The sequence below is a fragment of the Erithacus rubecula genome, assembly GCF_903797595.1.
Source record: "Erithacus rubecula genome assembly, chromosome: 4".
Lineage (NCBI taxonomy): Eukaryota > Metazoa > Chordata > Aves > Passeriformes > Muscicapidae > Erithacus > Erithacus rubecula.
This window is the reverse complement of record NC_136686.1, coordinates 58,866,703-58,893,487: the sequence shown is the minus strand read 5'-3', so window position 1 is coordinate 58,893,487 and position 26,785 is coordinate 58,866,703. Positions and strand designations below refer to the sequence as shown.

Genomic DNA, 26,785 nt, shown 5'->3' with positions numbered 1-26,785 from the left:
TTCTGTTTGGGAGATCTGCAGGACAATTCAAGTCACAAAGACTTAAATTAGGTCTTTTAAAATCAGTTCTAGCAATTAGAAATAAACTCATGTTTATTTAGTTTCAATGGAGATAGTAATTATCCAAAAATGGTTACTTATAGATTTTTTTTTAATTAAGTGTATAGGAAACACAAGTTTCATATAATATAATTTTCTCAAAGTACCTGAAGATCATGCTTTACAGATTCAATCCCACATTCCCAGTAAGTAAAAATCAAAACAGATTTTCTAAACTTTGAAGGTCAGAATGAGATAAAGTTCTGCTCTAAATTTCCCCTGCTGAAACCAGACCACTTGGAGAGCAGACCTTAGAAAAGCAAGTATGAATATATTGCATCTTCTGCTTGTCCCTCTGGTAAAAGGCCAACTCTACTACTATTAAATGTAAACATTGCAAGTTTCCCAAGGTACAAGTATTAAATTCTTGGACTTACAGGCTCTATGTCTAGGTATGTCTCATGCTCCTTTTCATTTGGACTCAGGCCTTCCACGTTGTGCAATATAGATTCACTTGCATGAAGAAAATGAGGAAGAGAGATATATACCGGTCTTTCTATTGAAATAAAAACACAAACTCTTTTGAATTTTTAAGTCATGCTTTGGCACTCATCTTCACAGGTTATTTTCCAAACATAGTTTTGCTATATAGATGTTCAATCCTGATAAAAATGGTAATAGTCTAACCCCACCATCATAAAAACAACAACAACAAAACAACAAAAAACAACAACAAAAAAACTCCCAACCCAAAAAAAAAAAAAAATTTGAACATTTTTGTGATTTTTTTTCTTTTTTTTTTTTTTGTCATGGGGAAAATTTGCATAGTGAAATATACAGCAGTTACAAATCCTACTTGTCTTGTGCCTACACTGTGGAGCTGGCAGTGCTCCCAGTTTCATGCTGGACATGACTGTCACTGTCTCCCCCCACACTCATGATCTTGTTTTAGCCTGAAGGGACTTCTTGCAGTACACTCTGTACCAAATGCAGACTCAGTCTGTATTTATTTTACCTACACCACACCCACCCACCCCTGCTGTCTGTGTGAATTGCACAGACACAAGGTGCAGAACTATCTCTGGCTTTCACAGTGTCCCTCCTTTCCTTTCTCTACACACATTCCTGCACTTTCAGTATACAATCCAGACTTTGCATAGCACTATGCAGAATACAAAAATATCACAGTCCTCATTTTGGGCCATGAGGCTGCAGAAATGTGAGGGGTCTCACAAGCAACCTGTGGAAGGATTCACAAACATCCTGGATATCAGAGTAACACCTCAGCTACAGGACAAGGGCCTTGTCCCCAGTTAAACAGCTTGTGTGGCAGGAGTGTCACCAGCATACTTGCTTTGCAGGCACTGATGTCCAGGACTCCAGCTAACGTGCAGTTCTCTGATACTTTTTTATCTGTACAGAAGCAATAGTTGTCTCCCACTTCAGTTGGCGATGCAAAGGCTTCCCGAGGAACTATGAAACGATAGAGCGTGATCCCCTTCACAACCTGCTTGCTGTGGAAAACTCCATAGATGGATCTGAACACAAGACAGGAGAAATGGGTTTCAGCCATTTGGATTAAAAGTCTAAATCTGTGGAAATTCTCCTGGAGGATCCCCCAGCTACCTCTCTCTTAAAAGAAACAACCCCCCCAGGGACCCAGTGTCCAGGCTCCTGTCCAGTGAACTTCAGGGGTGCTCCTCTGCAGTGGAGAATATTCCACACCTTCACAAAAAGATGTACAAGCTCAGAAGTGAGCATGCCAATACACCAAACAACAGAAAAAAGTTCAAATGCTAATAACAAGCAATACAGACAAAACTAACTAATTGAGGTTTCTTCCCTACACACAGCTACATCCGCAGTCATTATGAGGTTTTTGACAGTTTCTGGACTACAGTAGGAAAATGCTTATCCATATAAAACATCTCTGATATAGTTTTTTGCTGACATCATGATAATCTAATCTTTATGATGCAAACACCCTGCATATAATCTTATTCCATTGCATATGAATCAGAACACTACTTAAGCTTCTTTTTGCTAATTCATTATCAGCTGATACACAGTAATGTAACCAGGACACCAACACTTTGTATTGCAGCCAAATAAAAGAAAGGTTTTGCAACGTGGACAGAACATTTTCTCCTGACCCTGCTTCTGCAGGACCTTTGGGCAGTTGTTGTCATTTACTGTTCATTAATTGTGAGAATCAAATGGCCGGAGGGATCTCTCAAATTGTGTATGCAATCAATCCAAAGAATTTTATCATTTCTCCCCTACATAGAATTCCCTTTTCTATAAATTGGGAAATGTCTTCCAGTTTGTGGATAAAATTGCTTCACAAAAAACCCCGCTCTAGCTTCATATAAAAACATTGATCTTTGAAAACAAACACTCTGCAAAGCAAATGGCCTACTTTAAGCCTAATAAAAGGAAGCATCTGTTTCCAGGCAGCAAAATAAATAAAGGGTTTGAACCTCCCAAAGTAAATACACTGTGATGCACTTTAAATCTTTAACATTTCTTTCAGTGATCCCACTGGAGAACCTGGGGACACTGGATAACCCAGCAGAAGCAGCAGGCTTAAAAGTCATCAGCATGGGATGTATTAACCAGGCTTGTTTGTTTGTAAATACATAAAAAAAAAAAAAATTAAAAATATCCCGTGAGAAAAAAAAAAATAGTATCTATTGAATGAGAGTAAACACTGTTCTGCATAGCTTACTTTTCCCAGACATGTCAAAGATGGACCTGCTGTACCTGTTGCCTTCTTAGACCAAATAAGGCTGGGGCCTGATCTTAGAAAAAGTTCAAGACTTTGAATCCTGCGGCCCTCAGTGTCTTTTACAGATCTCTAACAGCTCACAATGAAACATTTTCCTGAATATACATCTGTAACTGGATGAAATAAAGTACTAGCTTCCTACTTGACATAAAAGTGGTACAGTCAGGCTCTGAATCATAAGCACAACTCACAAATTTACTTTTGTTTTAGATAAAAATTTTATGTTGTACTGCCTGGCTGACCAAGCACAGCCAGTGCAGCCATCCTCTGAAAACAAAGAGCATTTAGTGGCACAGGCAGGTGTGAACACACTCTGGGAAGGGAGCAGCCTACCTGCAAATATCAGAGGAGAAGAATTGTAGCACCTGATTTTTCTTAATAAATGGTGGGAAAGATGCTCCATCTGTGAATAAAATAAAACAAGCAATTCTATTTAGAAGACATTATTTAATTTCTATCTCAATACTTAGTTGTTACTTTCCTGTAAAGCTGAGACAAAAGTAAACAATGTGAGTCATTTGTGGGGGAAATGTTTATGTAAGCTATTGCACATTAACAGGCACTTCACAGATAAGATGCAGTTTTTGAAAACAAGCCAAAATATAGCAGCCTTTTTTCTGCCCCTAGATGTGAAGCTATATGATCAAGACCATTTAAAACAGAGGGTATTAAAAAAAAATTCTGTTTAATATGAAGTCAAAAACCTGTTGCCATTTCTTTGAGGCTTCTGCAGACTATAGACCTAAATCTTCCTAGAGTTGCTTTAGTCATCTGCAGTTATGACACTCAGCGCTTGCAAGAAACACAGCTTTAGACTTCAACACTGTTTATTTCATAATCAATGCTAAACCTTTTCCAAAAAGGAGTGCTCAAGTGGGTCTCTAAGCTGAGGCCCTTCTAGACCTAAAGGAGAGGAAGAAGCACTTGTAGAGCACAGTGCACCTCACCCATGGTGGATATGCTCACTGACTCAGACAAGCAGCACTTTGGTGTTGTTTCTCCCCACTTCTCTGAAAGAGTGAAGATGCTCAGGCTTGTATTTCTGCATTGCAAGCACCCAGAGTCATGTAAGAGGAGCCTCTGCCATTTTCCCAATTAAAGTGTTGTAACAAACCTTTTACCTCTACATTTGTTATTTTTTGCGACAATTTCTGTTTAGTTTCTTAGGCAGCAGCCATAACCAAACAATTGCAAACGTCAGTGATATCTTTGAGACCAGTTGGCAAGAGCATGAAGGCTAAATATTGCCACTTGCCCACTGCTGACAGAAGCACTTTTTTTTCAAACATTCAAGATCATCCTAAACACACATTTTGTTTCTAAATCTTGGCATTCTTCTAAGGCTGGCAAACATGGATTCATGTCAAGCCACATACAAGTATACTGTTTTAGATTTTTAACTATGTATTTTCTTATACTATACATGTTGAGCTTTGGTATGAAAGCTTACAAGATAAGGTAGAATTCTCACATTCACAAGAATTTTTAAACCTGTTGCATCTCCAAATACAGCAGTGTCACAGTGAATGACCTTGTAAACTATGCAGCAAACTTTGCTCACAAATAAAAGCTCATTTTCACTTAATTAGTTACCAGTGTATATTTATTCCATCAGTTACAGAATAAGAATAAACAAAAAAGCTGACCCTGGCTAAAAAAAAATTATGGCAGGTCCCACAAGAAAGAAGTCCTAGAATGTAAGAAAATATTGTTTCTTATAAAATTACATAGTTTTAAAAGGAACTAATCCTTTGTGGTTTATAGACTTTTGGAAAATCAGATTCTTGTGATGTATTTTAATACTTCAAAATATCTTGTTGCACAATCTGGGTTATAATGAAAATTATCTATACCAGGTAAAGCAGAGTGGAAAATGGGGGGAAAAAAACCCCAAACAGAAAACCCAGCACCAAAGCTTCCATTTACTGCAGGTCTGGAGCTCTCTGCAAAAGCCTCCACCAAGACACCTGCCAGCCTCAGCTCCACAGATCGTGGTGTCCTCACAGCAATGCTTTCACTATTCAAAAAAAATATCACCTTGAACAAACATATCTTAAATAACCCAGCTGTTTAACTATGCATTCCAAAAGAAAATTCAGTAATATTTGTCTACAGTCTATTCATCCCAGTCTAAACTACTTATCTTCATCTTTTCATTTTCTAATGATCTACAAGCCATTCATCTGACAGCCTCCTCCTTTGTTGCCTCAATTTCTTATCAGATATCAGAATGTCCTTTCTGTTGCAATTAATTAAATTTTCAGCAGTGCAAATGAATGTGAATTATTAAAATGCCAAGATAATTTTTAACTACTCTAGAAAAGAAAAAGAATCTTAATTATATTCTACCATGAAAATAATTAGTAGAAAAAAGATAACTTTGTTCTCTTGTTGGATAATTTTGTTTCTCTTCCACATTTACTCTAGATGTAGATGCTGTGTTCATGTGTATATAAAATTATGTACAGTAATAAAAAAATTAATATATTTTAATAGATACACACATATGCATATATCACAGCAGTAGTATGCCTGCATATATATAGATACTTAAGGTACAAAATACAGAACTGGCAAAGCCCAGGGGAGATGATTTAAATACTGCATCTCATTATTCCTTTGAAATATCAAGAAAAGTGTTGAAGTTTCAAAAAGCTTTAATAGGCTCACCTGTGCCATTAACCATATCACAGTGACCTTCCCAGAATGAAAGAGTCCTGTAAGATAAAATAAAATTCATGCTGCATGTAGTAAATTCTACCATGTGACCACTTCAATTACCTGTATTACCAAATATAAGTGTTCCAGGATAAGCCTGACCTGTTAGTAAAGGCAAAAGATAGAGATGCTCCTCTATCCAGAAAAATTATAGGTTCCATTGGAGGAGGATAAAAGGAATCTATCTACCTAAGAATGCAAAACAGGGTAAATTGTGTCAAAGAATCAATAAATGTCTTAAGTCCAGCTGTTGATAGCTGAAAGAGATGGTTTTTCTAAGCCCAGGGCTTGATCCCATTTCCTTTGAATCACTGAAGCTTTTTCTGTTTATCTATAGCTCCTAGTGAATCAAGTTTTAAAAGCCATACTTTGAAAATGTTGTATTTTTTTTTTTTTACTCTACAATGTTATGATACCTTTTATTTTTATAGCTTTCAATTATTGCCGTTTGTGCAATATCTTCTGTCCCAGTATACACAGTGTAAGGTCCATCGCTTGTCCCATTGTACTGTAACAGATGCAACAAGAAGGAATAACAGTTAGAAATAATGAATAAATTTATAGCACTTTCTTCCTCAGAGTAGCTGTCTTCAGTTTTATTCACAGAATGATAACTGAAGGCATTGCCTCCTCACCAGTGTCACTCACCGGGTAGAAGACTCCCACCATTGGGTTCACAGAGCCGATGGGGATACTGTTCAAGAAGGGGTCTTTGTATCCCCACAGGATTTCTTTGACTGTTCTGTTCTGAAGAATGGTTGACTTGGAACCTTTGACCCAAATGTTTATCAATGATTGCATTACACCTGGGTACAAAGCAGGTACCGCCTACAACAGCAATAAAATCAATGTTTAGTATAAAATTCTGCATGTGCTTTGAATTAAAGATCCAGAGACTGACTCCAAGAAATGTCTGCCAAAGCCAGTTCCCAGATTTGCACCTCCCTTGAAGGTAAGTTTCTACATAAAACTGACACTTAACAAAACAATTACTGGCCATAAGTTACACAAAAGCAGCCAATTTTGGTGGACTGATTCCATGAGTTCACTAGATACAATCATAGGATGACAGAGGAGCTGAAGTTCTCAGGGACCCCTGGAGACCATCTGGTCCATCCCCTGCTCAAGCAGGACCACTGAGAGCCAGCTGCCCAGGACCATGGCCAGATGGGCTTCTGAATAGCTCCAAGTAACAATTTCACAAAAGCTTGGATCAGATGATCTTCTGAAGTGCTTTCCAACATGGGCTCTTCTGTGATTCTGTGAGTGCTGGTATGGCTCTATCCTGTATTTGCACCAACCATCTTCATCATACTCTGCCCTTTGCAGACACCATCCCACAGCAATCCTGAGCACTCATGCAGACACCAAAAAGTTGGTGCAACACAACCAGACAACCAGGGCTGAATGTAAGTATGGAAACTGCAAACATCAGTCAAAGGCAACCAATCTCAACCTGTGGTAAGAAAAACACATCTGGACTAGAAAGGCTCTAGCACTACTCTAGGCGAAGATGCCTGTGCTCCTCTTTGAATAACTGATGCTCAGCAGGGCAGGAGAGCTCCAGGACTGCAGCATGGGCCAGGCTCTGTGGGGTGAGGCCATGCAGACACTGGCTGTGGGAATCAGAGCAGCCTCCCCTAAGGGTATCATGGAAAGAGCATGGCAAATCCTCCCTGTACTGTTCACACACAAAGGGAACCCATCCAGAAACTCTTGATTTACTCCCATGCTAAAACTGACTAAGGGGATTTTAGAGCATTGGACACACTGCATTGAAAGGTGTCCCTGCCCATGACAGAATGGCTGGAACTAGATATCTTTAAGGTCCCTTCCAACCCAAACCATTCTAGGATTCTATGAACTTCTCCCCTGTTCCATCCAGTAGCTTAACATTTGTATGTGGACACCACGACTTTGCTTCTTTACTTACTGCCACAGCGAGGTTGAGGACGGTCATCATGTCATCTTCTGTCCCCATGGACATACCAGGTTCAAAAGCAGCAGCATTAGGCAACATGTAGGATATTGTGCCATTCTCACCTTCTGTGATATTTTCTTTAGGCAAATATCGCACCCTGGAAATACAAGACACAAACAGAATATTTTTAATCTTTGACTTTTTGAGAAAACAACCATGCCTGAAGGTTTTTGAAAAGTTGATGAACATTTTAGTAAAATGAATGTTGAACATTTTGTAATCATTAAAAGGTTTATAAACTTTTCATGTGATTAAATGCAAAAATTCAATCTTCTGCAAAATAATGTTCTTCTGGAAATATTTCCTTATTGACAAATGGAATAGTCTTTCTTGATACTAAATTGAAAGCAAATATTTTTAATGTCATTAATGGACCTTATATATTTTCATATATTTTTAAATGAATTATGATTTGTCGCATTTTTTCATAAGCTCTCATGGTTGCATGCAATTAGAAGGATGTGACACAGACATAAAACAGATTTTTAATGTGTTGCAACAAAAGAGGTCAAACCCATAATGCAACTTTGATAATATTTAATGTATATAAGCAATCTTTCAGTCCCACTGAGGTTCTGCCAATCATGCCCTATCTGCACATATCCAAGGTACAAATTTCTGCTGCAGGTCTAGCTTTAGCTCCACTCTTCCAGTCCAGTCCTCTTGCTGACACCCTTAAAGGTATTGAGAAAGAAATATCCTACTTTTTTTGAGAAAAAAATTTCCTAACAAGGGTGCCAGTGACAGCAAATATTTGGCTTAATAACTCCAGAAGCATCAACTTGTCCTATGTCAACATCCCATTTAATGTTAAACAAATAATAAAACCTTCTTTGAATGTGGGAAGACTTCTGAATCTATGTTCTAGCTAGTACATGGAGAAAAAGGAATGCTTTTCCAAGCAAAATTTGAAAAAAAGAAAAGCTACTGATTAAAAATATCATAAAGGAGAAAAAAAAAACCAAACTCCACATTATTAAAAAAAAGTATTAGTGATGCATGGATGATAAGGTAATCTCTGTTTTAGGGTATCTGGCACATTGTCTCCTGTTACAAAGCTGGTGAAAACTAAACAGGAAGAAAAGCAACTGCCTCTGTGGTATTGTAGCTAATGAATTATTGTTTTTTGCAAGTACAAGCAGCTTCACCAATTACCTATTTCTATTTGTGTTTTCCTTATGTTAGACACAATCCTGAAATCTTTGGGACTGCTGTATGCAGCCACAATTTAGACATTTTTGTCGTGTCTAACTAAGGTATGATGCTGAAATTTCAAAAATAAATTTTATGTCAGCAGGTATGTTGCCACATATCAAAGGGTCTTTTCTTACCTGTATGTGTAAGGTCCTCTTTGTTCAAATTTTGGTTGAGCCCCCTCTTCTATAACCTCTGTAGGATTTAACACATGGAAAATCCAAAATTCCCTATAAACTGAACTTCCTGGCACAATCCAATTCTGAAAAGCTGCAGTACCATTGACAATGACAGCTTCCTGAAAGAACAAAAATCAATGTTCAAATTATCCACAAAAAAAAAAACAAACAAAAAAACAAACAAGTGAGAAGTTTATTTACTTCTTAGATGATTGTTGGAGATTTCAAAGCAAACAGGAAAAAAACACCATTTTAGCTTTAGTGTGAGATGTACAGCCCAGTTGGCCAACCCCTGGGGGCAGCTTGACACTCCTGCTCAGTGAGAGCAAAATGAGTCCCCCTAAAACAAATTACCACAAAGCTGATACAATTGCTGATGCAGCTGGCAGGAAAGCTTTCTTATTGCTGAGGTGGGGCATTCCATTACTTCTCAAACACTTGCCAAAACCATTGATTAATTATAAAGGGAAAATCTTTGATGACTGACTCCATACAGAATCCATAATCTACTTTTCATACATTACAAATAGCCCAAGGAAGAAAATGAGTTATGTCTGAGTATTTTTCAGGATCTAGATAATTTTGTACCCAGAGAAATCACACAATACTCTTGAAGGACTGTTACTTTGACAGAATATTTTTGTCACCAAAACTGAGACTTTCTAAGAAATCTCTCTAATTCTTATAACATTTTATTAGGAAATTTTCCCAGATCTAAGGAAGAAGGGGCAAAACAGTACATCAAGAACCCCTCTAGAGGAATCAAGAGCTTTAAGTGATATGTTCAGCCATATGGCAAATGGCAATTCAGGCTTCAGGACTGTAAAGTGAGAAGGAGAGTTTTAAGGTATGTTATATATATAGTCAGGGAAATACCTGTTTTGCCTGGTCTGTATCAGGCCTCATCTATAGGATTTTCCCAAAGCCATGAGATAATGTAAATTTTCCCCTTGGTGGTAAATATTCATAGTTTTTCAATAACAGGAGATATCTACACTGTGTGTCTCAAATACTAAAGATGCTTTTCTTTATTAGAGTGATTGAAGATGAATTAGCTAATTTACACAACTCATAAAGTCCAGAAACTTGAAGGTTCTAATTTCTCTAGAGAGCAAGGAAAGACATTTTAAATCAAAAGTTGCTCGTTTTTTTTTCTAGTTTAAGTTTGTGTCTCTAAAGTTCACTAATCAATCACCAAGTGAACAAAATAGATATTGCCACTTACTGGTTCCTGCAGTAAGAAAAAAATATCTCATCTTGAAGAACTTGTAACACAGTCAGGGTTCTGTCTGTGAAAAGCCTTTGTGTGGTGGAGTTACAAAGACATTGCTGGTGGTGTAAAACACTGGGCTTGCTGCCTAAATGTCTGCTATAATTTATGTCATTTGTGTGAGAGGGGAAGGAAACCTTGATGCAGTAAGTGTGCTGTCACCTTGAGGCCTTGCAGTCAAACCTCAAAGACTATCCCAGCTGTGGCCCAGCATGGGGCACACCACCTCCTGGATGGAGAGGGAAAAGTTTACATGGTTCAGAATTCACTTCCCAGTTTTCACAGAGAATTTCTCCAAGAAGCTGGGAGAAACAGGATGGTATAAAAAGTGCAGCTCAGTCTGCCCAGAGATCTGTACTCAGCAGGGTCCTGACATGGGGACAGATGCCAGGATTTGACCTTCCACTGTGTGACTGCAGTGGGCAAATGGTTAAATTTCCAGCAGACACGTGGTCAAGAGGACAAACTAATCTCTCTGGAAGATAGTACTCAGGAGCAGAGAATAGAGAAGTTTCAACCTTGTAACAATAGCTCTATTTAACAGATCTTAAATTGGTGTTATTGACATTTTAAAATTCTTCCCCTCCACCCGTTCCCCTTCCCCCTGTTGCCCTGTGCCAGGGGTTGGAGTAATGCAGATTCTATGCCAAACTCTGCCAGTGAACTCTGCCAGGCCACAAAGTGTGATTGCAGCCCACCATTCACCGAGCCAGAGTCACTGTGGACACTCCTGGGGAATGCTTCAGGGGTACAGCTGGTCCAATCTGGCAGATCTTCAGCCAAAGGGGCAACTGACTCCTGATCTAAGGGACACCCTCTTCCTTTGCACCAGCTCCTATGCCTCAAGGAGCTGTTTCTGCCTGCAGTACAGGAGGAATATAATCCCCTTGTGGTTTTGCTTTCTGTGTTACCTTTCTACCAGTTATCCATTTGGCTCAGGGGTCTGTGTAGAGGGAATCAGCATTAGAACATGGGAAGCAGCAGGACAAAAGAAGGAGGGGGAAGGAAGATAAGAAGACCATTATTTTTGATGGCATTTAGCCATTATTGTTAACAATATTTCTCCCACAAAAGAGGTGTGTATGATTCTCTGTTACATGCTGTGAAAGTGCAAAGGGTGGGTTAAAGTGGAATAAAATCCAGAGCTCTTTTTCATGTCTTCATTTAATAAACCAATGCCCTCACACCAGCAAGCCCTCTGTTTTTGCTGTTTGAGCACTGGTGAACCCTCCCTAAATATTACCCGTCTCTCTGACTGGGCAGTTTCATATTTCCCTATTAACACTGCTGTGCTGTGGGATAGTATGAGAGGAGGAGCAATTTTGGAATTTTATGCAAATGATAGTGCAAACACTTCTCAACTCCTTGGTCCATCTGCACCAGCTCTAGTCCCTCCTGCAATAGTTAATTACTGTCAGCAGAAGCAGCCACAAATCTTATTGCTACATGGCCAAGCTCCTGCAGTGACCCAACTGCATAAGACTGAGAGAAATCAGGGGAACTTTGACCCTTTTTGTTTCTGACTATCTTCCCCCCACTAGAGATGGGTCAATTAATAATACATAAATTCAAGAAATGCTGAACAGTCAGCAACAGAAGCTTGCTGTACTTCATTGATTCAAAGTAAGTTAAACCATCGTGATTTGTGATGAAGAAACACAAAATATAAGACAAAGTTTCTGTCTTGAGAAATAATCTGGCCAGATGGAAAAAAGATTCTATTTTCAGGGAACTGAGTACATGAGTAGTCTGGACTGCAACAAAATTATGTATTTTGGGCTGCCTATATAAACTGGAGGAAACAAACGACAATTCTGTAAAACTGAAAAAGTAAAGCTCCAGAAAACCAAATAATCTTCTCCCATTTTGCAACCACAAGAATGACTCTTATTACTTCTTAATGATTATTATTAGTTTATTATTAGCCTTTCTACTCAGGCTTTGTTGGATGATAACTTTTGTTCCTTTTCAGTCCTTCATAATAAAGAATTCTGGGACTCAAAAGAGCCTAAAATTGATAGTGTGGGAATATGTGTGGTTAGATCATTTGTGTTCTGCTGAGAGACAACAGTTGCTTGAGCTTCATTAGTTTATATAAAGAAGTGGCATATGACTGTCACAAACACAGTTTTAAATTAGAGGTGTTTCCAATACCTCCAGTAGCTGAGGAGATAAAATTTGGCCAATCGCAGATCACAGATACATAGAAACAAATGAATAAACATATTAATAGCTACAACTGGAAGCCTTATTTCTAAAAATAACTGATACTAACCCAGTAGAGCACTGAGGCATTGTGGCAAATCATTCACTGTTCTGTACTACCAATTAATCAGGAGTTCAACATATTAAGTATTATTATGTGACTTCTGTTCAGCTCCTGAGCATATACACTCAAGTAGAAAGTAGAAGAACTTCGAGAAGTGGTGACAAATATTTCTGTAGCAAATTAAGCCACTACCAATAGCTGGGGGGGGAAAAAAAAACCATAACAGAAGTGATGGGACTTTTGCCTAAAAAGATAATATTGTTTTAAGGAGGGAAAGGAAAAAAGCAGAAATTGAGCCAAGTCCAACAATATCAGATAAAATCTTTCTGATTTGTTGTTTTGAATGCTCCTTTCTTTTGGGTTTTTTTTTTTTTTTTCATTTTAGACATGATTATATCTAGTCTTAATGACAGCAGACATGATAATATCCAAATGAAATGTGTAGAGTCAGTTAAAAAGGTACATTTTTATAATCTCAAACAAAGTATTTTTTGTAGAGAACTCTTCACTCTTAACTCTACTAAGGTCAAATTTCTAAACCCCTAAGACCTTCATGGAAAATTCTCTCCCTTCAGGACAAATTCAGTGTTTGTAGAAATTAGGACAGGACTTTTGCCCTTTGGTCCTGATATCAAAGGCACCTTTCCATGAATAGCATCAGCTGAAATAGTTTAGCACTAATCTCTTCTGTGGATCCCTGCCAAGGTGCTGCTGCTGCTGGTGTCATTTTGAGTGCTGTCTTCAAGTGACAGTTTCTTTAAAGAGCCTTGTAAACTATTCAGGAAACATAGATTTTTTAATTTTTTTTTTTTTTTTTTAATTCTGTCCTCTGATGAAAGTTGGACAACTTGTCCAGATTTTTGGAGACACGGGTAAAGCATTCTGAGGCTAGAAAACATAGCCATGTGTTCTGATTTGAAGCCCAGATGTCTGATAATAAATTGGAATAAATGAAGATGTGACATCTGGACGTTTATGTTACATGGATTTTGTTTGGGTTGCCCACTCCTGGACTGCCCTGGGTGGAGCACAGCACCCACCTGCCAGGAGATCACAGCCCATGGACTCAGAGTGTCTGTCCAGTTCCTAAGGACATCTGAGATTCTCTGCACACTTGCAGATGCCTTTTCTTTGCTTCAAAACCAGTTTGTAGCCTTCCAGCAAAACACACCCTGCCTGTTTACTCCAGCTAATCTCTCAATGACTGCAATAAAGGAGAAATGAGGCTGGTAAAGATGTGTGCTTAAGGGAAGCTTAAGGGATGCATGGTTAGACTTCTGCTGCCAGCAGAAAAGGACAGAAAAAAACCTATTGATTGCATCAATTTTTGAAATTAAAGTTCCTCCAGTTAATTGGGAGATGCTAAGAAGTTCATCTGGACTTGATTTATCTTGCTTCAGATATAATTGACAGTGATGTTATTTGACTAAACCTTGATAAGTTAATTTAGGACAATTTGTCTTGGTATAGTACAGAGCATCCTAAAACTATTCAACATCTGTTATTCTAATCCAGCAATAAGGTTTGTCAGCAACTCTCATTTCCTTCAAAAATACAGAATGGGTCCTACTACCATGCAAACTAATGGATTTTTTTCTGAGATGGGATAACCAGAGGAAAAAGTAGGGGTCTTTTTCCAAGCTTTGACTGTGAAGAATTTAAGGCAAGATTTTGCCTTTACTAGTTGTGTCTGAAATAGTTTTTACCTTTCCTTAGAAACATGACATACTGAGTTTTGTTTTCACCCAGTGGGTGACGACCTCTTTCAGATTTTTTATCATACGAGTACAAATGGAAATAACATTGATTCAATAAGATTGGAAAAGATCTCCAAGATCATCCAGTCCAAATTTTGACTGCAATGCTCACTAAACCATATCTTGAAGTCCCATATCTACTAATTTTTCAGGGCTGGTGACTAAAGCACTTCCCTAGGCAAGCTGCTCCATATAAATGCTTACAGGCTATATCTGAAAGAACATCTCTGTCTTTGTTTTTTTCTTGTCCTAAGGTCACTCTTCTTGAGAAATTCCAAACAAATTTGTCATGGAAGCTGATCTGTTTCTACTTGATATTTTCCATAAAAATTGTATTTCCAAAAGTGAAATATTTCACTAAAAAATGTATTTTGAGCACTCTTTGCTCACAAGACCTGTTTTCTTTGCAGTCAGATCTATATTTATCGTAAGCAAAACTGCAATGAATAACAATTCTTTTATTTAACAGACCTTTCATCAACACAGTAAAATCAGAATTAATTAAATTCAATTCTCTCTGGAGCATCTGCTGAACTGATCACATATTTCACCTGTTGTATCCAGGTTCATCTTTCTGAAAGTGAATTGTCTCAAAGTGTCACTGAATAGTCAGCACACTAAACAGAAGGACAAGAGTCTGGTATGACTTGTGTTTAGGAAAAAAAACATATCCATTTACTTAAATAAAGCCTCTGCAAATTTACCCTTTTATGTGATTACTGGTACGATTTTTTAAATATATACATCAAACAATCTGCCTTGAAATAGGTACAGGCATCTGAAACATGATCACAATGAAGATAATTAAAAAGTGGTTGAGGGGAAAATTACTCCCTCTAATGCTTTACCACTACAGACTCGTGCAGGTATAATTGAGTATGTAGACATTTGCAAACCATGCTGTATAACTGGTTCATTCTGTTAGCAAATGGATGAACACATAACACTGCCAGTATTTGTAATTTGCTTTCAAAATACTGAATAGTATGAGACAACACTTAGGATTAATTTAAGCAAGTATTCAATATAAAGAGATATGAATTTTTAAATTTAAGTGCTTTCTAGAGAACCTGTCATTTCCTCAATATGGCAAAAAATTAAAATTGTTTGCAAATATAGAGTGTGATTTGTTTGTAAAATGTCACGAGGTGGTTGAGACATTACCTAGTGAGATTTTTAAAATTCTCTATAAAGTTTAAAATTCTTTAAATTCTTGAAAAATACAGTAACAAATGGAAAATTTGTTTCCACTGGGTTACCTGAAAAATTGAGATGATATATGGGGGCCATTTCTTTACTTTTTTTTTTTTTTTTTTTAAATTCTTGATACTATAATATAGCCAGGGCCTCAACAGACTGATCAACATTCCTGACAGTTCATGTATCCACCTCCTCAATTGACTTCAACAGCTACTGAGCTAAGGCTACTCTTCCAGAAGAGCCTTTGGATAAGAGTCTCCAAGATGTCCACAGTCTTCAACACCACAGCAGATCAATAGCTGGACTAAGCAATAGCCAAAGATCTTAAGATTTTCAGATTTTCAGCCATCAGAGAACCAGCCTTGGCTGCAGTGACCCCAAAAGATTTCATGTCACCACAGTGGATGGGCCAGGGGTTCCATTCCAGATTACTCCATGATTTAAACCCCAGTTATGTACACTTTCCACCAAGGATCTAACAAATTAATTTTTTTCTGTTTTCTCTACATAAAAATATAGGTTTCAGAGACAGAAAATAATCTAAGAATCAGAAAAAAAAACAACCTGTGTCTGCCAGGTCTAAAACATTCTACTTCAATCAATGTTCACACTCAGAGTGGAGAGATGCATTTTATTAGATCCTCCAGTCATGTGGAGAGCATCAACCTGGATTGTACAATCACAGAATGTGAGCTGAATACATGAAGTGTAGGATTAGATTCTGCAGAAGATTGTTTAGATAATTTGCAGTACATAATTATAACTACATGGAGTGAGAACCAAAGTATGAAAATAAAATCTAAAAAAAGAAAAAAAAAAAGAGAAAATATAAAGAAACAAGAAACAATACAATAAAAAAAGCCCACTTACTTCTAAATTGCATTCTGAAAAAACCAGTATTTTAGCTTCTAATGTGACGCACAAAAGAGAGAAAACAAATTAATCTAGCAATATAATTAAAATATTTTCAAAAATTTTGCTGTTACATATATTCCCAGAGAAGTTTGGAGCACCTAATTTATAAAAACTATGTTTAACAAAGAAAAAAATATAAGAAACATAATCAAAACATAAGATTTAAAAATAATGACTATTCAATAAACACAAACCGTATGTCCTGGGGAGGTGAAAAGCAAAAAGTACCTTTTTTACTGCTTTGTTTATCAGATTGTCTCCAACTGGTATTAGAACTCCTCCAAAGACAGCCAGCACAGCACCGATGACGGCCCCAGTGATGAGCCCACAGTTTCTGTTACAGCCCATTCCTCTCTTTTGTTAGGGTACAGGTAAGCAGTGTACAGATATCCTTGCTGTAAGGCTTGATGGCTTTTCCTCACTTCTTGGTCCCGACAGACTCGCTGATCTTCCTCAGAGGAGCTGCTAATATAAGCAGAAAGGGAACAAAAATCAGATTCCGAAGCTCAAAGTACAAAGTGCATGACATGGAGCAGGTAGGAAGATAACAAGTTGAAAACAGCCAGCCAGGGACCAGCTGGCAAAAGGAAAAAGAAAAAAAAAAAAAGAAAAACAAAAGTGGCAGGTACTTTTGGTAAGTTAATATTGTAGTTGGGTTTTTGTTCAGTTTTTTTTTTGTTTGTGTTTGGGTTTTTTTTGTTGGGTTTTTTTTTTTTTTTTTTTTTGCTCTGTTGCATTAGGGCAAGCTGACATGGTTATAATTCATATGACACTCGTCCTGATGCAGACATCCTAAATCTCCCTCTGCCAAAGAAGGATGCTGTGGAGAGCTCTGCTTTTATCTCAGTCTGCTGTGCCCACGGCTCCCACTGCAGACAAAAGCAGAGTCACACTGCCCTGCAGAGCTCCCCTGGCTCTTCCTGCCCTTGGCAGTGACAGAGTCCTCAAGGACCATCAGCATCCTGTTGGGAAAAGCAGCCTCTAAAGGGAGGCACCCACAAGAAGCCTCTTTCCAGGCTCTACCAGCCCACAGTCTTCTGCTGAACAGGTGGAACTTTGTTCCAGCAAATTCACGACAAAGGCACGATTGGATTTTTCTTTTAGAGCAGCATTCTTGCCACTGGCTAATTTCATCAATTCCAGTTGCCTTATAGAACATCAGAGTTTTTAAAGCAAGACTAGAGCTTGATCTTTGAAAGAGGCAATACCTAAAATTTCAAGATTATTCAGTCTCAGAAGAAAAACGTTTGTGATTAGTCATTGGAAAATAAGAGTTGCTAGCAATATGTTAACATATCTTACAAACTGAACCCTAGCAAAAGGGGTTATAAAGAAAATCAGAATGACACTAGTGCTGAAGTGGTGAAACATGAGGTCTCACTGATTTTTTTTCTGATTTTTTTTATTGTTTGTGAATAATTGATACAAACAGCTGTCTTATTTGCAATTTATTCTTTATTATTATGAATTAACCATATACACAGAATTTGCAGGTTGGTTATTTGCTTTAGACCTCCTGTTACCAGAAAATCTGTCCTTCTCTGTTTTAGATGTCACTGTCCATGTCCTTTTTATTCTTACTAATTTCTATTTGTTAACATGTTGTGAACATCTCTAAATCAATTTTAAAGCAGGTATTAGGTAAGAGTTAATTACATATTCAAGGTCAAACACAGAGAGAAGGAAAACAGAAAGATTAAGTGGAAGAACAACTCAACCAGTTTGCTCATGAGAACTAAAGAACCTCAAGGACTTAAAGAATTTCTAAACAATAAAGCAGGTATAGGAACAGCATGTGTTGTGTTTTCCTAATCACTTACATGATCCTTTTAGCACACAAAGGATGTTCAACAAGCCCTAAAAGATTAGGTACCATGGTCAGGGGCCAGTGACGTGTCATCCCAAACTCACAATTATGTCACATCTCTACCTAGCACCAGACACCTCCCTTCAGCTGTGTTGGGAACCCACCTTTTGCCTGCCCTTGTGCCAGCAGCAGGTTATGGCTCCCTTGCCTTTAACAATGTCTATTTCTGGGCATTTGAGATAGTTTGGTATGTTAAGAATTTCTCCTTGGATATTTTCAAGCAGAATGACCAAAAGACTTTTTGCAGTCTTGAAAAAATATCTCTACTATCCTTTCTATAAAAGCAGCCTGTCTGTCTACCTACCACCAGGTCATTGCATGTGGTTTCCACTTCAAAGCCATTAAAAGCTTCTTTTTGACATAGTGGATGTGTTTAACCACAAATTTCAAAGCATATTTAAGTTAGAAATTCATTAGACTTGAGGAAGTTTTTAAGTGAAAATCACTAGGATGGTATTTCATATCATTGTAGCTAGGCTAAGATCAGGATCTTTAGTTTGGCAAAGACAGAACAGTAAAAGACAACTAATTGGGTAGGTGGTGTGGGGATTTGAAAATCTGATTGTTGTTACATATTGTAGCAAATCTAAGGAAAAGCAGACATCTCAAATAAATCAAATTCAGAAAAGTACCTAACTCTACTTGATTTTTCCCCCAATACAGATTTTTTTCCCAGTATGGAAACACATTTTAAAATTTAAAATTAAAATTAGTTCTTTCAGAAACGTTTAAGGGGGTGTTTTAGATATCATCAGACTTTTTTTTGTTGACTTACATACTGAAGATTTTCAAATTTCACAGTAATACACTTTCCACCAAAATACATTTTCACCCAAGTTTCTACAAGCTCTTCCAATTATTTTAATTTGTTTTAGGCAGACTAGGCATCTCTCATGAGCACTAGCAATAAACAGAAAGCGAATGCTAACAAGTTGTATCTATTCCAAGCTTCTGCAAATTGAAAAGTATTCACCCTTCTCCCACCAAATATAATGTAATAGCAGTCTAGACATCCCAATTTATGCAATTCAAATTATAAATTACACAACTGTGAGTGAAGAGCACTCACACCACAACACTCTATTTACATAGAAGTCAACACACTGTTCTCATCTACCAGTACTGAATTTAAAATATCAAGATTAAGGGAGAAATTTCCAATAAGAATTCATTTTCTGGGAATTTATATTCATGTGAAAATTATATAACTTAATAAGAATGGAAAATACCTTAACAAAATTAGTTATGGTCAATGAGGCTATTGTAACACTTAGACTCAGATTTCACTACTGGATTAATAAGATTATTCACCTCATTCTAGAGTGTTGGTATGTACTTTTTAATATTGTTGAAAAGATCCTTAACAGAATATTAATTAATAACAATGAAATTGGTCCATTCAAATCTCTGAAAGGCAATTTATAAGCAACTGTATGGAAGGAGAGATGTAAAATGCTATTAAATTCTTTCTTCACTATTTAACTTAATGCATGTCAGCTTAAGGCAAGTCCTTATGAAATACAAATAATCTCATTATATATTTTATGTTCTCTGAAATTGTAGTTTCAAGCTTTTTAACTGCATTAGTAAGTACTAGAAAAATGACTTTAAACTATGCATTTCTTATAAATTCACATAACTCCAGTTAGATATTTTTGATTATATATCAAAGGACAGAAAGCAATTGGGAAAGCCAGCCATGCTGAACATAAAACACCACTGTTATCATAGTACAAAGCATTTCACTAATCCATGTAAAATGTGACTTTTTCTTACAAGAAGCTTTGTAAAATCCCTCCATTCTATTTTGCATTAAAACCAAATATTTCCAAGAGCTTCCACCCAACTGACCTTAAGAGTATTCCTGAGGAAAACCCTGTGATTTTCAATGTTGTATCTATCATATGACTCACCTTGAATAAGGACAGCTGATTTTTCAGCTGCACATACAAGTCCTCAGCACATGACTTGCATCAGGTTACCAGCAGACAGCAGCTAAACCTCCCCACATAGGCTGTGAGCTGTGAGGGAGTGTTTATATATTCCAAGAGACGTCAGTTCCCTCTTTATCTTTCTGCCAGAAGAAAAAGTTAAGTTGTACTGCTGCTGGGGGAAGGGGTTATTTTTACAGCCTGACTAAAAGCCACTACCTACATCTCGTGGTAATATACTTAGCAACTGCAATCTTTGTCCAGTTTTGATCCAAGTGAGTCAAAGGTCAAGGAGACAAAAGGGTAACTCACTTACTTACTTATTTAGTTTCTGGTCACTTCTGCTTTCATATCTGCATATTTGTATTTTACTCATCAAGATAGTGTATTTTCAAGTAATAAAAATTAGCAAATTTCAGAATATTTTCAATTGGATTTTTTTTTTTCAGGTATCAGATACAATGTTTCCTTGCAAAGTGCCAAGGCTCTTCGTATTTTACTGGAAGTTCAGTGAACATCATCCCAGAAGCTTCTTTTTCTGAGTGTATCTAAAAATACTTTCTTTTTACACTGGCATCTCTGTCAACAAATGCACTACTCCATCACAGTGTCTAAATAATAACAGTTTGGCAAGCTTTTGCAGAAATATTTTATAAATACCTCTTTATCTGAGGCAAATCCAATGAATGGATTGTTTTAAAGGATTCTTCTGGCAGCAGCAAGAGGAAGTGACTTTGATTTGGCTTAATTATGAGAGGGAAATATTCCTAAAAATAGATATTTAGGTCCAGACTTTCATGGTACAGCACGGAATAGTTTGCAATTCAGAGGTTCTGTATTTTCTATCTGTTTTGACTCACTGCTGTTCTGTTATTTTATGTTGCTCTACTTGGAAGTTTTGTGGGAAAATCTGCCTTTTTCTAATCTATTTCTGCTAAGTAAATCTAAGATGGATGAAAATTAGGGAATTAGAGTTTTTTTTTTCTCCTGGTAGTGAAGGCAAGACTGAAAGTGAGTCTGGTCTTTTGAAAACAACTTTTGGGCAGTTTTCAGTACAAGGCTTACTGCCAGGACAATTTTGTGACCCTGAATAACTCCAAATTCTCATCCTTGAGAAGTGCTGAAATTTTGTTATCCTCTATTTTCTAATACAGAGGAATTTTTAAGTGCTGAAAGTTTAGCAGTCCTCCACACTGTGCTTACCATGAACTACTTTTATTGTCATTAATTGTTTCTATTGTACATGTCCTCCTATGATGGTCTCCTGAGGATATTCTTGTTTGGGATCCTCCTTCCCTGTGGAGATGTTCCCTGCCATGCTCACTTTCTCTGTTTGCAGTGTGTGGGAGTCAGCCTGCAACCTTCATGAGGAAAATATCTACTGGGGGTTTTTGTTGCAATCTGCTACTGTCAGTGGAATGATGTTCAGTTTTCAACATATACATGCTGAGTTGTATCACCTAATGTTATGATTTACAATATCCTACTATCATCCTGCATAGGCAAAATATCTTCTAGCAGCAGTACTTGGCAGTGAAATGAGAACTGCCTGGGCTGACTGCAGAAACCGGCTAAAAGGACTGGAAGCTGAGGAGGAGCTGTAAACTCTTGGATGTCAGTCATTTCTGTTTCTTAAAAACAAACTTAAACCGCAAGTATTCAATGGTCCTGCCTCCTCTGGCTTCATATCAGAGTTCTGAGGTTACAGGGGAGAAAGTAGAGACACACAGCAACAGAGGAAGGACACAAAAACCAAACAATTGTGTACTTCATCAGAGTCCCCACTGGTGCAACAACAGATAAACTGCCCCACAAGGAAAAGTTGTCAAAAAGGAGAAACAGAGTGAATTACACTCACATGCTTCATGAAGACACAGAAAACTGCAGGAAGCAGAAAAGGGGAAATGCTGCTGTTATTTCCAAATGAAGTCCACATACATTTTTTGGAGTAAACCTACTGCTGACAAAAAGTTGCTGAAGAGATGAGTGTTATTGTGGCTTTTATAAATATCTCATAGAAGGCCCTTTGGAAAACACTTTCTTTGAGGTGCTTTCCTACATACCCTGAAATTCCTAAATAGGTTATGTCTCCTTTTTTGTTGTTGTTGTTTTTTGTTGGTGTTTTGGTTTTTTTTAATATTAAGATCCATTCCATTAGACATACCTTTATGGAACATAAAATTTGAATTTTCAAGACGATTGCATAAACACTCCCACATTCCTATAGGAATTCTTTGCTGTACAGTATAGCACAGCATGAGTTTATATTCCTACATTTCCTAATTATTATACTCAGGATTGTAAAAACTAGTGTTAACATTAATTATTTTTCAGATGTGGAAATGTTAGCATATGTTACCTGACATTAGGAAGCATATTAGAAAGCTCCAGGAAAGTCTGGCCTGTGCTTTGGCACCATCTGAACTTTTTAAGGACATTAATTGTTAATAAACACTCCCAAAAAAAAAATCTATGTTCTAGTTGTTAGGTAAAATGCCAACCCCTGGGGCAAAAGATGAGATTAATATTCTCAGCATCCAAAACATAATTTTTGGCAAGCTTTTAGGTACTCCCTTGATTTAGAGACAAAAATGGGAGGAATTATGTTAACCTCCTTTCCATGGTAAGATAAAGCACAAATTTATTGTTTACTCAGGTTATTCTATTAGCATCATTTTATGTGGCTTCCATTGTCTATATTGAAAATCCTGTTGTCACCACTCCGTGGCCCTCTGGCTTCTTCATAGGAAGTGGAAAAGTCCCACAGGAAGGGTTGTACCTGGCTCAGTAGTAAAAGATTGAATCATTAAACCTGCACCCCTCACAAAAAACCAAACCATACACCCACACAGAAAAAAAAAAAAAAAACAACAAAAAAAACAAACAAACAAAACCACCAAAACCCCATGGCTTCTGTCCCCAAACAAGCTCTTTCTGTTTCAACACACTTGTGTTCATTGATGTGCCCTTAGTTCTACTGAGAAGGAGAATGATGAAAATGAATCATTTGGAGAAGAAAAAAGAAAATATGCAGTATGCCACTGGGTGGGTAAGACTTCTGCCTCTCTATGTGTACTGGGGATACTATGAGGTCTTATTATAAAGGGAGAGAAATTTTGTACTCATGAAAGTTAATTTGACTTCCTAAGGAAATTAAAACCTTCTGTATATCACATCATCATATAGTACATGAGAAGCAGCCCATGAGCTGTGCACTCAGACCTGCTTCAACAATTTACTTTATTTCCACTTTACAAGAGCTACCCTAGAGCACATATGGCCTATCTTCAGGAATTGCACATAAAGAACATGGATATATATAACCCACAAATTATGAAAATAATAATAGAGAACTAATATTATTCCTGAATTTCATGTTCACTATTTCTGTTGCATCTATTCTGTGACTGCTATTTTGTATCACTTCATTTCCAAAAGCCAAAGGTAGAATAAAGTTTTATAGATCAGGTCTCCTCACATAAAAAGAAGAAAGAATAAAATATTTTAGTTGCTTCAGTTCTCCTTTTACTATCTTATCTATGAGGCTCTAAAATAAAAGAAAGGCATTGATTCATTTCTTTTCTTGTTTAAATTAATTACAAATATTTGTTACCAATAAACTTATCCAAGTAAAATCAGGCATCTGGCCTAAAGGAGACAAATTGGTTTTCTCTCCTCTCTCTAGAGATGAATGAACATAACTCATCCCAAGTACTTGAAATCTTTTCTTATGCAAGAATATAGATCATCATTGAACCATTAGGGTAGGAAAAGACCTCCAAGATCAAGTCCAACCTTTGCCCAAGTACCACCATGTTCACAGAGTGCTACAGCTACTTATTTTTGAACAGCTTCAGAGTGTGCATATCCTTTAGAGGTAGTGATGCCTCCCCTTTAACTGCAAAGCATCTCAACAACAGACTTAAGTTAGGTATATAATGATTAGAATTTTAATGTTAGAACAATTCCACTCAAAGTCCCCAAAAAGGCTTTTCATTCCCTCTCCACATCAGTGCACCATACTGATGGTACCAGAACAGCTGCTACACAAGTTGCATACAAATGCATACAAAGTTGTGAAACAAATAGAAAATTCAAGAAGAAAACTTCAAAATATTTACCATCTAGCATTAATGGAAACTTTGGCCAAAGATTGCAGACATGGTACAGCACTTTTTTGCTCAGCTCACATCAGCAGGTGTGTTGGCCTTCAAGGATTGCCCTGAGCCACACTCCAACCACTCATGTCAAGCATTATTCAACCTCCTGAAAAGATCCTCCCCAACACGCATTAATACCTTATTGCTGCTCACAAGAGCTTGGAAAACTCTTTTCAAACTGCTGTGTGGCTCCTTCATGACCCACCAGAGACTCCCAGCTGCAGCTTTCCCAGCTCTGCTAAGTGTTAGGTCCTAAGGTGCTGTCCCTTGTGGCTCTCAACGTGTCCTGACGATATGGAAAAACATCCTAAAATACCAGGGGCTGGAGCCAACTTGGCAGCACTACAGTGGAAACAGTGTGATGTATTTGGCTTCTGCCACTGATGAGTTCCTCCATCAAACTGTAAAGAAGTTCTTTAAGGGGAAAATGGGTGATGGAAAAGCCAGCAATTGCTTCAGGCTTTTTCCCCTGGAGATACAGCTTTTGAGCTCTTCTTCACTGATTGTGGTGTGCATAAACTGTTGCCTTTCTCAGTCCTCAAAATCACTTTTAAAGTTTGTTTTCAAGGGATTTTAGCAGGGAGATTAGGTGAAGAAAGCAGGGATAGACCAGGGTCTGATTCTTCCACTCCTGTGGGTTCATGTGAGTAACTCACAATATAGGAAGGAAGAAATTTAGTACAACAGAATCCAATACAGAAATTGTAATATTACAACACAGACTTCTTGTGGGTCTGGAACAGTGAAGGGCTATGAAAAATCTCTTACTGAAAGGGTGGATTGGGCTATTAATACTAAGAGACATTTCTCTGAAACCCAAGTGTTGCCCCAAAAATTATGATTCATCACCCAGTGTGCAGTGAGCCAATCACACACAGCCAAGGGCTTTGTCATTTCATATTTGCACAAAGATGGGTGTTGTGTGGTGAATCCACAAAGCTATCACCCTAAGTAAAAATAATAAGGACTCTTCATATGCTGTTAATTTTTATATGTTCTGCTTATCTAATATATTCAGTCTTTAGTATTTGGCTATTTCTGAGTTGTGCTGAGCTGGCTTCTTATCTTGATGGCCTGGTGCTCCTCAGAGTTTACAATTCTATTATTGTCAGGCTGGATTTCTTAATTTTTTCTTATCTTGAAAGTCCTGCAGTAGCATTCTTCCTCCCAATCTTAGTTACTCCCCTGGGTCTATGAATTTGAAGTGGGTTGAGCCCTGAAATGCAATAAAGCAATGCTACTGAGAAAAAAATTGTCTTTGACATCACAAGGAGGGCACAGAGAGGAGACTCCAATGGCAAGAGACAAACATTTCAAGCAAACATCTTCTGAAAGTCAGGAGAAATTTAATAAATCTTGTCCCCACTTGGATATATTCTACTTCTTGCAAAACTCTTCTCCTTAGATCAGAAGTCACAGAATAATGGAGTAATTCTAAAATCTTTCACTAGTGCAATACCTGGTTGAGAAATAGTCACCATAATGAATCACCCCAGACAATGTCAGTGGTTTGGAAGAATGACTGGGTAGTCTTTATGTTAGTTTTTGCCTACCAGCTGCACTGTAATTTTGCCTCTGTAATAATTAAGAACAACATATGTACAGGTTTTTTTTTTTCCAATTGTGAAGGAAGGTCAACTTCTTGGTGATTCCTCAAGGTATTGAAGACCTGTCAAATGACAGACACCCTTATCTTTCAGTTTACATGTTCCAGACCTGGAGACATGTCCTTGGTCTGGGCAATGTACAGAAGATTTTCCCTGGGGCTTCAGTCCAGCCTCAAACACCAAAGCCAAACCATCAGCCAGGAAAAGCTCTGCTCCTCAGCAGGCCAGCATGAGAAGAAAGTTTTATTGAAGCTACCCCTGGGGCAGATGCCAGCTCCACTTAGGGAATCAGAATAAGCAGCTGGAAGAGAGAAAAATTTATTTTTTTCCCCCTTTTTTTTTCTATTTTCTTGAGAAGATATTTAATTACCACAATAAAAGAATCAAATGTAATTCACACACTTACAAAAAAACCAAAACCCCAACACTGAAAAATAAAATTACCCTTGCCACAGGAGATCCTTTGGCAGCAGCTGAAGATCTGAATAGATTATGAAAAATTGTGTAATATCATGGTGTATTGAGAAATACTAACACCTGTGGAGAACAGAGCAGTAGAAAAAGTACAAGCAGTGATTTCTATTCACTAGCAGTAAATTAGTGAGGGAACTACTAGACACCCTGAACTTCTCAGATCATGTAATTTTCAACCCAAAAATATAGCATTAAACTTACAGATGAAAACACTTTACATGTGCATAAATATGCATACAACTACCAGTTGCAGGGAAAAAAAGTAGTTCCAAAATATAGTAATTTAATCCAAACCCCTTACATTTTTGTTTATTTTCCTGGTTGTGCCAATTATAGAAATGTTTTTGAAGTTTCACTTGAGGGCAGAAAAGAAAAACAACATAAGATAAGCAACTATGGACTACAAATTTTTTATGAGTAGGGTATTTTTGCCAAG

The 26,785-nt window shown here is 37.4% G+C and overlaps 1 protein-coding gene across 6 annotated transcripts in view; it reads right to left on the bottom strand.

Moving 5' to 3' along the window:
* CD36 (CD36 molecule (CD36 blood group)) overlaps positions 1-24,423 on the bottom strand; it is a 29,536-nt gene extending 5,113 nt beyond the window's left edge. For 2 of the 6 annotated variants that reach the window (XM_079303173.1, XM_079303168.1), the window contains exons 1-10: positions 20,091-20,236; positions 16,539-16,775; positions 8,858-9,018; positions 7,479-7,623; positions 6,194-6,373; positions 5,962-6,053; positions 5,498-5,544; positions 3,161-3,230; positions 1,390-1,577; positions 477-595 (exon numbers count right to left, since the gene is read on the bottom strand). In XM_079303173.1, coding sequence (XP_079159299.1) covers positions 477-595; positions 1,390-1,577; positions 3,161-3,230; positions 5,498-5,544; positions 5,962-6,053; positions 6,194-6,373; positions 7,479-7,623; positions 8,858-9,018; positions 16,539-16,658 — 1,122 coding nt within the window. In that variant the 5' untranslated portion in view covers positions 16,659-16,775; positions 20,091-20,236. Of the gene's footprint in view, positions 1-476; positions 596-1,389; positions 1,578-3,160; positions 3,231-5,497; positions 5,545-5,961; positions 6,054-6,193; positions 6,374-7,478; positions 7,624-8,857; positions 9,019-16,538; positions 16,776-20,028; positions 20,237-24,406 lie in introns of those variants that run through there. The other 4 variants (XM_079303172.1, XM_079303170.1, XM_079303169.1 and 1 more) reach the window with 4 other exon arrangements.
* Between the last annotated feature and the right edge of the window lie 2,362 nt (positions 24,424-26,785).